Below are 16,837 nucleotides of genomic sequence, written 5' to 3' on the forward strand. Positions count from 1 at the left end.
GTCTAATTGGTTAAGATATAGAAAAAAGATGGCACAGCCTAAAAAATTTCACTTTTCAAATAATTTATAATTTTACATAATTATTAGCGACACTCAAACGAAAGATGTAAAAAAGAAAAATCAGAAAAATATTCGGTCGTATTAAAACATGGACTCCAGGACCTCAGCCGTTCCGGGTATTTAGGGTCCTAGGTTCAGTTTCACATATTTCGTTTGAGAGTCGATAATATTGTCTTTAGTGATTAAATATTACATTTTGAGGTTTTCCAAAAAAATCGTCATCACTCGAATGAAGCTGTTAAGTTCAGGAGCAGACATGTTGGGTTAGCATAGCTTATTGTTTGCCTACGATCATTTTTCGTCAATCATTTCAGAGTTACGATCATTTGATTACGATTGATTGATTACGATCATTTTACCTGTAACTGTTAAAATCATATTTACAAGAGATTCAAATAATAGATTATGAACTATGGAGAGTCAAAAATGTTGATTTTAAGGAATCTAAAAGATCTGATAATAAATAAATATTAAAAACAGAGTACTCGAACACTATTCAGTTTAGTGAATTTGTACAAACTCGTCAGTCAGATTGTGCGGGTGTTGGTATTGCTGTGTAGTTGCTACAATCACGCTGGTGTACGCTGGCGGAGGTGCCGGTTGATGATTGTAACACTGAAGTTGTTGGAAATGTCCATCTTCCTGGCAATAAACCTGCGCTGGAGGAATATTCAACATCAGCCTGCCACCATCAGCACTCTCCGCGGAGCTGCACGAGGAAGAGCCAGCAGAAAACGGCCTCTGTTGATGTGAAAGATTGCTGTGGTCTGCAGTATCACCATAACCACCGTTGTAGAACAGTTCGTGGTAGCCTCCATCATTTGGCACTTGATTACCGAGGTCCTGAAGCAAATCCGTTGGGTATTCCGGGTAGTGGAAACCGCTTCCAGAGTCGCTGAATTCTCCTGCTGAGAATTTGTCCATGGAGTTGACTTGGTGTTGCAATTGGTGGTCTGGAATGTTGTGGTTGTGGTGATTCTGTAAGGTCCTCGGTGGGATGGGATCGCAGACCGAGTTGTTTTGTATCTCAACAGTGACGGGTGCTGTTGGAGACGGCAGTGTGGCTGGTCCTTGCTCTGACGTCAGAAGTAACTCTTTGGCTTCGATTTCACTGTGAAAAAAAAACAACCAGTAAAAAACAAAGTTGTTTTACTATAATAAATCTATTTTCAATGTTAGACCTAGATGCAGCTTCTCTTGAGCCGGCTAGTAGCCAACAAGTTTTTTTTCTTCTTTTTTTGACTGAGGGTTGACCGTTCCTCCCCAGGGACTGGAGACTACTGTGCTAACAACGTGGCCCGATCGCGATTGGGTAGGAACAACATTTATTTAGCATATTATCTGCTTTAATGTCATCCTATTTCAGAGAAATGCTTATATGTCCCCGTTTGTGTGCGTGATTTCCACTAGATTGACAGAATGCATTGTCATCGACAACGAGACTATGTGCCGAGTTTCAGCGAAAACAAAAGTGTAATTCAATTAGGTGTATTTAATAACTTGGATCAGAAGTTTTGAAAATATTGGATTTGTTGAAGTTGTATTTTATATCGTTCTATCAGACGTGAAAAAAGTTGCGTACCAGAATTGGGATTATAACCTCACTTTTAGTTTTCAGAATCAGTAGCTTTTGGTCCTCTACCGAGGTTGAGGTAGTATATTTTATTTATAAATTCACTTATACAGTATTTTTTAAAACACAATATTCGACATATAATAAATCGACAGTCCCAATGAAAAATGTCGGAAGCAAATATGTAACTTTGCAAAGCTGTTTATTGTGATAATATATGTTTCCGTATAAATGGAAACGAAGAAAATTAAAGAAATTAAATCTATACAAAATGACAAAACAACATCGATCGTCTTCATTTAAAAAACAATCAAACTGTTGAAGCGAAACTTTAAGCACCTCTCACTCTCAAGCAAAACTACCAATTCACACGCACATCCGACATTATTCGTATTGATTAATTCAAATGCATTAAATGAATTGAAAATGTAGATAGATGAGAAACTATAGAAAAGTAAAATATATGCAAGACTCTCCAGCAAAAGCTGATGAATTACCTGAGCACATAGTTGACGGAGACGATGCAGTGCGGTCTGGAACTCCTAGAGTTGTGAACGATGGTGGCGTAGCTCTGCATCCACACCCACCCGCCGCCCTTCGTCAGGAACCTGTAGTACTTGGAAGTTACCTGGCCCTTGGACAATACTGTAAGAGGACATAATATATACCAATCAGAAACTGTTCAATGGTCTTCAAAATAAAATTGTCCAAATCTGGTCCTTCGAGCCGGATCAATTGTTAAATTATTTCTTTTAACTTTAGAACGGGTAATTTCTACGACCCTAGTTTAATCGAGACCCTAGTTTAATTTAGAAGAAGAATCTATTGTAAGCTCATTTTTAAACAATCTTAGGAATGTGTACCTAACAACACCAAACCAACACATCTTAATATTTGGCGATTTCAATAAGTCGAACATTCATTGGATTACCGATAAAACAAACAATTTATTACCTTTCACCACAAACACAAATACAATCACCTCTGACATCATCGATACACTATCATTCTGTAATCTTAAACAATTTAACGGAATAGTGAATCACCAATCCAAAATATTGGATCTCATTTTATCAGATAAAGAAGACATATCAGTAATACGTTCTTCATCTCCACTAAGCAAAGAAGACCCATACCACCCTGCTCTAGAAATAAATGTTCTTTTTAATTTTCTACCACATCTAGAAACCCGTAACGCCCCAAGACCAAACTTTTATAAAGCCGACTATGATTCAATTAATACCTTTCTTCGTGAGATTGATTGGGAATTCATTAATCAGGGAAATATTGATCAATCTGTCGATCAGTTTTACAGCATACTCTACCAGATTATCTCTTCTCATGTTCCCCTCAAAACGAACAAAAATCACTTTCCTAAGTGGTACTCAAAAGATCTCATTCGTTTGATAAAGGAAAAAAACAAATTTCATAAAAAATATAAGAAATATGGTAATGAACTAGATCATTTATCATTCAGCTTGATTAGAACCAGAACAAAAAATCTGATTAGAGTTTGTTATCATAAGCATTTAGACTTAATCAAACAAAATTTAAAAGCTAACCCGAATGATTTCTGGAAATTTGCAAAAAGCAAATATAAAAACACAACCGATATTCCAAAAGAGATGCACCTAAATGATATAAAAACTACCCAAGGTCAAGTTATCTGCGGGCTTTTTTCTAAGCACTTTCAATCTGTTTATAAACCTCACAATGCAAACTATTCACCACAAATATCTGAAGATTTCTGTAACGAAAGCCTTGGTATGATCACTGTTTCGCCCTTAACGATATTAGTCAAGTGTAAGAAATTGAGAACCAATAAGGGATCAGGTCCTGATGGTATCCCGCCAATATTTTTGAAAATGTGCAGAGATGTTCTTGCCAGACCACTTAGCCTTCTTTATAACAAATCATTACAAGAAGGTGTTTTCCCAGTCAAATGGAAAACGGCTTTCTTAACACCTATATTTAAGAAAGGTTGTAAGAGCGATATAAAAAATTATAGACCTATCTCTAAACTTGACTGCATAGGAAAGTTGTTTGAGTCAATAATATATGACTGTCTATTAGCTCATGTAGGTAAATATATTATCATTGAGCAACACGGGTTTTTCCCTCGGCGTTCCACAACAACTAACCTTCTCGAATACTCCCAGTACATCCGCGATAGCATCGATAAACGTTTACAAGTAGATGCCATCTACACGGATTTTTGCAAAGCATTTGACCAGTTAAATCAATCATTACTCATCAAGAAGCTGGAAAAGTTTGGCATAAATGGAAATACTTTGAAATGGTTCGAAAGTTACATTACAGAAAGAAAACTGCAAGTGGTTGTAGGAGGCTACTCCGCTGATATTTTTACTGTAACGTCGGGAATTCCGCAGGGCTCGCATCTTGGACCTTTGTTGTTTTTAATCTTTATCAACGACATAATTTTAAGAATAAAAACATCAAAATATCTCCTGTTTGCCGATGACCTTAAGTTGTACAAAAAAATTACATCATTAGAAGATTGCACCGATTTGCAAAAAGACTTATCATCACTTCATGAATGGTGCACACTAAATGATTTATATTTTAATGAAAACAAATGTGCCGTAATTTCATTCACAAAGAACATTAATAAATTCTCAAACACATATCACATTAACAATATCCCTTTACAAAACACAACTTCAATCAAAGACTTAGGCGTGACATTTGACTCGTCACTTAGCTTCAATAAACATGTAGATAAAATTTCAAAAAGTGCATCACAAGTATTAGGATTAACGCTAAGAATCACGAATTGTTTTAAAAGTACAGAATTAACTTTAACATTATATAAATCAATTGTGCGAAGTATTCTCGAATACGCATCAACAATTTGGTCTCCCAATTATGAGATTCATAATTATAGGATTGAATCCATACAAAGGAAACTAACCCGTGTAATTGCTTATCGTGAAGGTTTATCTGGTCAATTTGGAACATATAATGACCGAATTTTGCACTATAAACTACACTCACTGACGGTCAGACGTAAACTTTCTGACGTACTGCTCCTACACAAAATTATACATGCATCAGTTGATACACCAAACATTTTATCCCAAATTAACATCAATATACCATCAAGAAAATCAACAAGGAGGATGAAAGACATTTTCTATATTAAAGCCTACCACACAAATACAGGATATTTTTCCCCTGTACCGCGAACATTAAGAAATTATAACATTATACATGGCTCTAATAATGAAATAGACATTTTTAATGACCAATTTAAACACTTCAAAAAAAATGTATTACCTTTAATCATATTAAGCTGATATTGTGATGAAGCCCTTTATTTAAAGAGAAGCAACATTGTACCTACCTAATCAGTGTCTCACCAGTACAGGTGTGACAATAACAAATAGTTTATGAACATATTTGTATTTACCTTTTACCCATTCTTATTTGTTATTTACTTGCATATTTAGCTTACATATTATTATAATAGATTAATATTAATATTACTTTTACATTTTCCTTTTGTTACTATTTTTGTTATTATCATTTTGTTATTATTATGTATTTAAACATCCATGTATATAAATTTTTGGGCACCATGCCTGTTTTATGTACTTAAATAAAAATAAATAAAAAAATAAATAAATAAATAAATCCTTCCATTTCTCAAAAACATTCTTCACAAATCACTCCCAAATAAGACATAGGCACCCCAGGTTAATTATTTACCTTAGGACCTCCTATATGAAGTTAATGTAATTGTTAATGTTATAATGTATGTATGTAGTAATGTATATAGTAATTATTTTTATATTACCCACACTCAGGTCAATCCTTAGTGGGTTTTCATTTCTTGTTCATACTATTCGTTATTATATATAATGTTTTTATGTATTATATGTGAAAAGAAATGAGAATAAATATATATTTTTTTAAATGTATAAAAGGGTTGCATTTCAATTACTGTATTTATTTTGCAATGTTTGGTACATAAAACCGGATTAAAAAACAATACATGTTTATTGTGCTTCTGGAATGCTCATAGGAGCCTCCGATTCTGTTATTTTTGGGGATGCTATTTGAGGGGTCTTTTTAATGGAAGAAGTAAACCTGGGACTTGAAGAAACCCACGCTACATACAATTTGGTTTAGTTTAAGTAGGTATCTAACAGTAATAATAAAAATGTCGGTGAACTTACAAGTAAAGTGGGCATATCTCATGTGAAGGATGTCAGTGGCATGGATGAAATTGTAGAGAGTCTTCTCAATGAGATCCTGAGGTTCATATCCCGTCAATGTTGCTACCCTGTGAACAAACAAATACATTAGATTCAGTTTTTTTTTCTTCATATTGATACCGCACACTGCTCGGAGACGTTGGGACTAGGTACATAGATGGCATCCGTAATTGATTGGGGTATATGAAGACGAGGAAAGTTATGTGATAGTTTGAGCTATGTAGCATAGATGGCTTTAGTGTCAGTGGCTCAAGTAGTTCTTGGAGTTCTTCAAAGTTTTTGAAAGTGACGAAACGTCAAGCTAGATAAAATTAAAATAAAGGAACTATTAATTTGAGACACTGGCGATTTCTAGCTAATCGCCACACTGAGACGCATGCGCATTCCAGCGAACCTGCCAGTGCGGTTTTGAAAGTGCTCGTATGAACTTTATTCTGTCTCGAACGACTTGCAGTGCAACACGTAATTCCTATATTCCTACATTCCTACCTTTCGCCTTTTCCGAAACCTTTTGATAAAATATAATCGCTTCATTTAACCCTTCAGTACTTTCATCACTTTCGTACAGTTTGCAGGGTTTTCTGTGGATTTCAAAGGCGCTATATAAATATTATTTTTTTTTAATTTTTCGTAAAAACAAAGACTGTTTTAGAAACTATTCAATATTTAGAAAAAACATTCGTTTTGTTTGGGGAACTAAGGCGAAGCTTAATGCCAAATCACCATTTTGATTAATCTTTATAACGAATTGGTGGACATTATGAATACCAAAAAAATATGCTTTAGATAAAATGAAGGTGTTCCTATCGTTTCGCTTGAGTAGAATACAAATAAAAAATAAATTACTTCAATAAAAAATATAAATGTAAACTACAATTTTTTTTTTTTCAATATATTTTAGTATGAACGCGTAAAGGAAACAACTTTTAAAAAATAAACTATCGTAGCTAAGATAATCTGTGACAGTTTCACTTGATTAACTTTTTAACTTTTTTATAAAATTATTTACAAAATAAATAAAAACCAGTTTTGTGCTTGAAATCGAACGTTTCTAGACTCCGTTTGTCAAGCGATTTTAATGCCAATTACCTACAATATAAGGTATACCAAAAATATACACATTGTCGGCTTGTAGCTTCCTCTTAATAAGAAAACTGTAATATTACTTTTATCTCGTACATATATTAAAAAATAAGAAATCATCTTTAAAGATAAACCAATTGTTACGATAGCTGCGCGAAATATGAATTATTCATTTTGGCTATTTTTAGGATTTTATTAATGTATTCCAGTAAAACAAACTGGAAAGAGTTATTATTTTTCTTTCTAACGTTAAAAAAATTAAGTATTTCTGCATGATAGAAAGAAATGTAAAAATACTTAATAAAATTTGGACGCCCGGTCATATATGATCAAACACTGGAGGGGTTAAAACGCATCCTTAGCATTGTTCACCTAATACCCTTTTGAGTATAACCTCTACGACTGCCATCGCGACAAAAGAAGGGGTATATTCTATCATCTATGAATACCAGACGTTAATACAAAACTAATACCATTACAAACAAATCCGATTCTCCTCCATTAGCCCCTAATTGCTATCACTCCATCGTTTCTGAGTTCCCCTTCGAGTTGGGAGAGTGTCTGTCTTCTTGAACGAGCGCCCGCTCTATTCCCCCCGAGTGTTTGCACCACCCCTACTGAGGGGTGGGTGAAACCAGATATAAAGAAAGAGCCATGGGGGTAGCAGGAAGTGATTTGTTTTTTTAAAGGGATGCTGTTTTTTCCCAGATATTGTTTTATCGAGACAAACAATGTGACGCAGAGGACATCGGAGCATTGTTTTGTTTGTGTAACGGGAAATTGGATCGATAAACAATATAATAAGGAACTCAAGTAAAAAAATGTTACATCCCAGATATTAGTTTGACGTATTATTCACAGATGGCACTTGTAGCAGTTTGGTAGAGCTGTCGATAATACAGAGATGCATAATTCCATTGCTACCAGATCAGTGGCCCAGCATTATAAGAATACACAAGCCATAAATGTGTTTATTCTTAGTATGCCTGGAATATAGGTAATACGCATTAAATTTGCTTGGCAAACGTAGTCTGGAAACGTTCGATTTTAGTGCAAAAGTATTTTTTATTTATTTTATGAATAATTTTATAACAAAAAATGGTGTCAACCAAGGGAAACTGTCAGAGACAACTTTAGACATAACATTGTATTTTTTAATGTTGTTACTTATGGATTTCATAATTTTCTAGTAAAAAAACGCATTGTTTAGTAGTTTGCGTATACAAGTATGTTAACAAAATTTTCCTGATAAAACAGGTGCTTGTGCTTAAGGGAGTAGAATTTGTTTATTACAACTTTGTAAAGTTTTTTTTTCTGTTTGTATATCAAGGGGTAATTGATTGAATAATTTTATTCCATTATATACACAGTGATACACGCATAGTGTCATTGAAACAAATGGATTTTTCTCAGTGACGCTTCGCAAAAACACCGCTGTGTGGAGTGTATAGATATGCACAAATAATACATGTGTATTGTTCGCCTCAACTTTTGCCGTGCAACCTATAATAAACATATGATTTCATAGAAAACATCATATCTTTGAGTTTGCTGTTTTCTGTGTTTGTGAAAACCTTAGTATTTTGTGACTATAATAATGATTAGTAAACCCCTGCATAAAGTGTAGGGCTGGTAAACATGGCAAGTGGCGGGGCCCCCAGACCCGCTGTAAGGGTGGAGGGTAGGGGGGTAGGACGTGCCTAATCTTTCTCTTGTAACACTTTACACCTCGGGGTGTACCAGCATACTACTAAACCCTCTCTTCTCTGTGGGATTTAGGTAGACCTCCTGCTCATGAACAAACAATACAAAGTAGACATACCTTACAAGTAGATTTGAATACAAACCGATGTCGACACTGACTAATGTGCAATCGCGCATACACACGCGAAAATATAAGCATTTCTTGGAAATCGGATGGCATTACAGCAGATAATATACGAAATAAAAGTCGGTCCTATCAGTCCCTGGGAAGGAAGGTATAAACTTCAGCCAAACCATTTTATTTTAAATTTAAAGATATTTTATAAGTTATAAGTTTGCAGTCGCTGGGGAGGACGGTTCAATATTCAGTCAAACCATCATTAGTAGGTACTTATCTAGGTTCTAACCCATTTAGAACTCGCTCTGTCTCTTTTACACTGTTTGATATCATATATGAACATTTTATTTGATCGAAATGAAAATTTCATAATGATGATGACACGAAATTCTATATTTAAAATTTAAGGCTAGATTGGCCAGACTTTTGAATCACAGGCCAAATATTCAACAGTTGTAAGGTACTAAATATACGCCTATTATACGTTAAAACACTACTAAACTATATTTTTGACCAAAATAACAAATTTAAACATACATAAACTATCACTAACAGACCAGTTAGACAAGCGTACAAAGAAAACATAAAAACTCCGACAATAAATACAAGCTTTGGACAAAGACACTATCTATAAAAGCATTCAACATAAATTCAGACACAAAATTACAAAATGTATTAAAGAACAAACAAGACAATATTACCAAAAATTCGTAACATAAAATAATAAAACCTACACGTAACACATAACACCAATATAAAACACACATCACTCACAAACACAAAACATTATATGTATATTTCTCTTTAAGACGAAGCTTAATGTCAAATCACTATTTTGATTAATCTTTATAACGAATTGGTGTACATTATGAATACCAAAAAATATGCTTTGGATAAATTGAAGGTTTTCCTATCGCTTCGCTTGAGAAGAATACAAATAAAAATTGCTCAGTAAAAAATATAAATGTAAACTACTAAAAAAATTTTTTTTCAATAGAAATATATGAACGCGTAAAGGAAACAACTTTAAAAAATACAGTATTACAGCTAAGATTATCTGTGACAGTTACACTTGATTAACTTTCTTATAAAATGATTTACAAAATAGATAAAAATAAGTTTTGTGCTTGAAATCGAACGTTTCTAGACTCCGTTTGTCAAGCGATTTTAATGCCTATTACCTACGATATAAGGTATTCCAAAAATATACACATTTTCGGCTTATAGTTTCCTCTTAAATGCATTATGTATACTATTTTTTTAAATTATAAAATGAAGGCCTCAGCACGGGTAAACCACCCAGTGAGGCCAACATTACTGGATAACTATGAAATGTAAAAATATATTGTACCCACAGACATATGAATATATAGACTAGAAATTAAAGGTGAGGGGTAAAATCAACTGTTGAAGAACGAAGGGAGTAAAGCTGACTGTGATTCGTCAATAAATCAATCTGACAGTACCTATATAGGCATCTCGCATTATATAATATCACCATTTAGTTCTTAAAAGTAAAATCTGCTTTTGAATGAATAGACATTTTTACATGGGAGCGCAAATTACTCGCCACGTTATGAACAAATTTGCGAAGTCCAAATTCGGCAAAAAAAATTTCTTCTATTTTCAGAGTCGAATATTTTGTTTACGTACTTAGTTAAGACACTTTTATAAGTGTTCATAATTTACTTCCCAGTAACAACGATGCGCACACTTGAGAATCGCTACATTCGACCAGATGAATCTCGATGTGATAGTATATGTTTCTACAACTGATTCATATTATACGATGTGAATAAGCTTAAAATGATGCTTACATTTGGAATGTAATACGACAATTGGGTTTATTCTCTTTTTCACATCTATTTTTACAAGTTTTCATAGCACAAGCCACTATTTTGGCGTGTTATTTCATAAAATGCCTCGACCATAGCTCGACGCTAGTTCGAACAAGAATGATGACGTCACATTCTCAAGATTCACAGGAAGCCATACGCGAGCCCAGCCGGCTCCAATGGAACCGGTATGGGGAGTGGGGAATTATACGCTTTTAATCACTTAGGGCAGGTCTACTAATATTCATATGTCTATGATTAAACCAAAAAAACACGCCCATATCGCAATTCTTGCATTCTTCTATTCTGTGCTTATCCCGCCCCTACTTTACCTATCACACCCTCTCTCCTTCTCCAATGCTTGAAACTTTATCGACGTCAGCTAAAACATAATTGTTACAAAATTGAAGGCAAGAAATCTAACAAAATTCAGCCCGGTACTGTTTTTCATTGCTAAAGATTCTGCTTCCCACTCCTATTTCCATTGTGGATATCAATTATCTATAGTATAACATCTTTTACCAGAAAATTATTTCAATTCTATCATATTAATTCGCAATATATTTCTTTTGATTAATATTCTTTATGTTGCCACATTGATAATACAATAAAATCTAATTTAAACACAAATATAAAATTATAACAAAAAATTAAGGATCCAGTACCAGAGGGCTAAAATATTTACAAAAAATACAAAATCTCGTTAAGATCTTCACCGATTGCTTTGAAATTTTGACACAACTTTGCATTCAAATACCTGCGTGTTTTTATATACCTATCACCTGTAACAGGTAAAAAAAAACTTTAAAAAAAAAAAACAGCGCCATCTGTTGGACGAAAAGCAACACGCGCTATTATTTATCTATCTGCACAGACAGACTGAGCGTAGCCTCGCGTGGCGGGGTACAGCTAGTTATAAATGATATTAATTAAAAAATAAAATAAGACACAGCACAAATAATGACAATATATAAAAAATATATATATATCTTAAGGCGATGCACTACGTCGTGTAATATTTTAAATCAAGCCGCTATCAATAACACTCCTTACGTTGATGGCGATAAGGTTTAAATTCCCGCTTAACACCGTCCGCCTGTTTTGATTTATGCAAGAAAAAAACATGGCCAAAAAGTGCCTTTAATTTTATATTGTGGATGTTCAGGCATAAATATTTAATTATTTTTCGATCTTTTTATAAATAACTTAATTTGCCACATTAAACAATAAAATCATAACCGAAAATGGGTTCGCAAGTAGGAGATTTTGATCTTTAAAGCAGTTTTCATAGGCCTTATAAAAAGACTTATACAAAAAATACTCGATTATTTCAAAGGCCAAGATGTATTCTACTCGCAGTATTTAATTAAAGCATCTGAAACATTTCTAGGCGACCACATTTTCAAACCAAAAACACATGATTTTGCATTACTACGTATGGCATCGCCTTAATATTGATTAAGTGCTAATCTCAAGTGACCTACCAGGTAAGTATGGTACTGTATATTGTCTCCATAAATAGTTAGTAGATCATTGTAGAAGTGTATTATATATTTGTACAGCGCCCTTGAGGTGATTTTGCACAAAAACGGCGCAATACAAATCATCCATGGTTACCAATATTTATCTTAAAATTTCAAGCTCCAATCTTGACGAGTAAGTCAGATTTCATGATTTTTCAAGGGTCTGAATTATTCACAGATTTGCGTTGGTATTTCAAATAAACGAGGTCATTAATTAAGGACACGTGACTAATGACTTATACATAATTCTTATCTAGTTACCAAGCTTGCACTTTAAAGTATCATATTTTTCAATTCCTTTTAAGGAATAGCGTTAGGCTGTCTAAGTAGATCAATAGCTTAAAAGTTTATCTTAAAATAAATAACATGAACTGACTCACATCCTTTTGGCATGACTAACTAACTAACCATCACGCCGTTTCCCCGCAGTGGTAAGCAGGCTGGACAAAATGTGTTTTTAATAAATGAGGAACACTTGGAGCTGGTGGATGAGTTTGTGTGTTTAGGAAGTATGTTCTAGAGAGATGAGAAGACTGACAGAGATATTGAAAGAAGGGTAAATGCAGGTAACTCCACTAATGGAGGACTGCACGTAGTTGGCGCTAACAAAAAATGTCAAAAGAAGCAATGCTAGCAGTCCACAATTGAGTGCTGGTTGGTACCTACCCTGTTGTATTGGCAGTGAGGCAAGGAACTGGCAGAGGAAGGATGAAAGTAGACTGAACGCTGTAGAAATGAGATTCCTGAGGCGTATGTGCGAGGCTGATGTAAGCGTAATAAGTAAAATTAAGAAAGGTAAACTGAGATGGCTTGGACATGTAGAGCGAATGAGCGAAGAAAGGAGTGTAAGGAGAATATACGATGCAAATGTGAATGGTAGCAGAAGTCGGGGACGCCCGAGGAAGACATAGCACGATCAAGTGAATAGATACTCGAGTCGGGCCATGTCAAGAGTCAGAATAATATAAGAGTATGTATGAGACGATGTATGAATGTGAATTAGTCAAAGAGTGTGTGCCAAGACCGAGTAGCTTGGCGGTCCGTTCTCTCTGCCTACCCCTGCGGGAAAATGGTGTGATGGTTAGTTAGTTAGTTAGCTAGTCGGATCTCACTATGCGATCTTTTTCTATCGAGCAAGTGTTAAAAAGAACTCTCTAACCTCGAAATAGTAGGTTTAAAATAAAGTCGCTATCCGCGTCTCTGTGCGCTTTCACTATTTTTTTCACTATCATTTAGAAAATTTCTTCCGAAAGGTTTATATATAATACATGCATGTTAAATTTATAGAAAGTAGAGAAAATTCGATGTTTTGTAATCAAGTCGTAAATAAAATATTTTAGAGCTTCACATTGTTAACGCTGGCTAAACCTTATGAGATACATCAACATAATGTAGTACGGAATTGTATACCTATCTACAGAAAAGTCCGCAATGGTATATGTCCATCTCCAAAGAATAACAGTAATATAATGGCAGCTAGTGTGTTGTAAATCAGTAGAGATTCGGAATACGGGGGCTAATGGGTCGAACAGGACGAAAAGCTTAGGAAGTACACATTTATTTAATATAGATTATGACGGGTTTATTCACAGAATTTCAAAAAATGGTAATACGTGTCATTAACAAGCGACCGACAAGATACCCCTCAACTCGACTCCTCATAGAGTATAAGGTCTTAAACATACGACAACTCCACCTAAAATGTTCGCTAATACATTTCCTGTTCAAATATAAAAAACAAAACTCTCTTACAACACAACTACACCACCAGAACAATAACCAGCGGTCACTACAAAGTACCTTCACTACATACCACGTCAGCTCAAAGACAATTTTTCTTCCTAGCTCCTAAAATCTTTAACATTATCCCTGAAAACCTAAAAACCGTGAGTCAACCCCATTCCTTTAAAAAACAAATTACGAAATAAACTACAATACCCATTAATTCTACACTCTATCAATTTGATCACCTTTCAGACAAATATAATATATCCTTATTCCCTAATTATTAATTATTTATTAGTGTGATCTATTTACTAAAAATTTCTCAAATTTTTCATCTTCTTATAATTCTCTAACTTCTCAATTCTCTTCTTGCAACCCAAACTAGCTATACATCATTTTTATTTTTTATATTATAGTAATGTATAGATTCTTTGTCCGCAAACTGTAAAATTCACCCGCCATAACACATGGTCATCCCTAGCATGGAGGGTGAAATATCACAAAAAACCACTTGTACTCTCTAAATCATGTATCAATAAAATAAAAATAAATAAATAAATTTGAACAATTCATCAAATTTCAACGTTCATTTTCAGGTTCAGTGAAAGTCCAATTCAACTTCTGTTATTATATCATTATAGGCTAGTTGCTTTACAGAACTGAAATAATATCAGAACTTGAAAAAATCTTTCACAGAGCTTGAAAATTATCAATGAATATTGAAGAATTGTTCAAATTCTACGAAACAACCCGTCTTTAGAGTCCTTTCTGATTTTTAGTATATTAGATTAATTCATATTAGCTACAATTTATTATGACAATTATAATGGATAAACAATGATCATTAAATAGCATTCTTCAAACGTGAATAATGAAAGCGAACGTAACCTGATAGCAAAAATATGTGGCACGCGAACAATTGTCGTATCCACTGACAAACAAATACTCAGCTGTGCAAATACTGCTAATTAACACCGCAGAACAGGACACCTTTCAGGCTGTCGGTTTTTTATGACAATATTTTTGCCACCTAGTTTCCTGTTTCAGATACAAAATTAATTGGAGGTATAATAATAAATTTTTGAGATATATCGACGTATGATAACAAATTGTTAGACAAGGCGGCGGGTTTTGGATACCGCCGCCCTGGAACAATTTATTAAGAGGAAGCTACAAGCCAAAAATGTGGATATCTTTGGTATACCTTATATTGTAGGTAATAGGCACTAAAATCACTTGACAAACGAAGTCTAGAAACGTTCGATTTCAAGCACAAAACTGTTTTTTATTTATTTTCTAAATAATTTTATAAGAAAGCAAAAAAGTTAATCAAATGAAACTGTCACAGATAATCTTAGCTATAATACTGTATTTTTTTAAAGTTGTTTCCTTTACGCGTTCATACATTTCTATTGAAAAACATATTTTTTTTTGTAGTTTACATTTATATTTTTTATTGAGTAATTTATTTTTTTATTTGTATTCTACTCAAGCGAAACGATAGGAAAACCTTCAATTTATCTAAAGCATATTTTTTGGTATTCATAATGTAGACCATAAGTCACCTTCACCATAAGTAACCAACACCTTTGCCGTAAGTCACCTCAAGTAGTTATCTACGATTGGTGATTTTGAAGGTAGTGATTGTTTTTTTTTACAGAAATGCCGCGGTATTACTTACCTTACTTGAATTGAAATAACATAAAACAGTATCATTTTTTCCATGGTTAAGGCGATGCACTACGTCGTGTAATATTTTTAATTGAGCCACTATCAATAACAACCCTTACGTAGATGGCGATAAGGTTTAAATTCCCCCTTAACACAATCCGCCTGTTTTGATTTATGCAAGAAAAAAACATGGCCAAAAAGTGCCTTTTATTTTATTTTGTGGATGTTCAGGCATAAATATTTATTTTTTTTCGATCTTTTTATTAATAACTTAATTTGCCACATTATACAATAAAATCATAACCGAAATGGGTTCGTAAGTAGGAGATTTTGAACTTTAAAGCAGTTTTCATAGGCCTTATACATTATTTTTTTCTGGGCTTATAAAAAGACTTATCTAAAAAATACTCGATTATTTCAAAGGCCAATATGTATTCTACTCGCAGTATTTAATTAAAGCATCTGAAACATTTCTAGGCGATCAAATTTTCAAACCAAAAACACATGATTTTGCATTACTACGTATGGCATCGCCTTAATAACTTTCCATATTCAACAAATTCTTACTAATTTTGGTAAATACTGGGTTTTTACTTAAGACGGCAGTATAGGTTCTATCCAGTTATGTGTATTATTAGGAATTCCTTCTGCCAGCTGTTTGGGAATAATGTGAAATGGGAACGCGGTCGGACTTTTTACGATGATAATAAAACATTAAGTTGACCGCAGCACAGTTATGGAAACAATGCGACCGAACGCGAACCTCTAAAGCAAACCTCTGGCAGGCAGGGGAGGTAATACCTCATCGAATAATAATAATACGAAATAATTAACAATAATATTCGATGAACACTTCCAAGTGTTCATCCCCAAGTCCCAAGTGTTTTGTTGACCCCGGAGTTTTATTTAAAAAGTTGTGAGATAAACGTAGAGTTATAACCATTAATGCATATTGCTACGTTTACATACGCGAGCCGAACTGCCGAGCTGAACCACAACTTATGGGAAAGGAACGAAGCAACCGCAAATGACACGAAATACCGCTTGCAAGTTGCTTTGTTTCAATCCCGTGATTCGTGGCTCGGCTCGCGTGTAGTAATTGGATCTGAATATCCAGATACTTCCCTACCTTCCTCTTTCCCATCTTCTTCGCCGCGTCACTCTTTTCAGACTCACACTATACCCCAGTTTGATTGTAATGTAACTCACAAAACAAATAAAAAACATTCTACAAAAAACAAAGTTTTTTTCTACTATGATACATCTATTTTCATATGGCTTATAAAACAAAACAAAAAAATATAAAT

General features: G+C 34.0%; 1 protein-coding gene across 1 annotated transcript in view; it reads right to left on the reverse strand.

Annotated features, from left to right (window-relative positions):
- Window positions 1-561: 561 nt before the first annotated feature.
- sim (bHLH transcription factor single-minded) overlaps window positions 562-16,837 on the reverse strand; it is a 35,599-nt gene continuing 19,323 nt past the window's right edge. Inside the window, exons 5-7 of the mRNA XM_089648930.1 lie at window positions 5,833-5,939; window positions 2,131-2,278; window positions 562-1,171 (exon numbers count right to left, since the gene is read on the reverse strand). Coding sequence (XP_089505056.1) covers window positions 562-1,171; window positions 2,131-2,278; window positions 5,833-5,939 — 865 coding nt within the window. The remainder of the gene's footprint in view (window positions 1,172-2,130; window positions 2,279-5,832; window positions 5,940-16,837) is intronic.

The sequence above is a fragment of the Hesperophylax consimilis genome, chromosome 28, assembly GCF_061612785.1.
Source record: "Hesperophylax consimilis isolate HC1 chromosome 28, BYU_Hcon_1.0, whole genome shotgun sequence".
Classification (NCBI taxonomy): domain Eukaryota; kingdom Metazoa; phylum Arthropoda; class Insecta; order Trichoptera; family Limnephilidae; genus Hesperophylax; species Hesperophylax consimilis.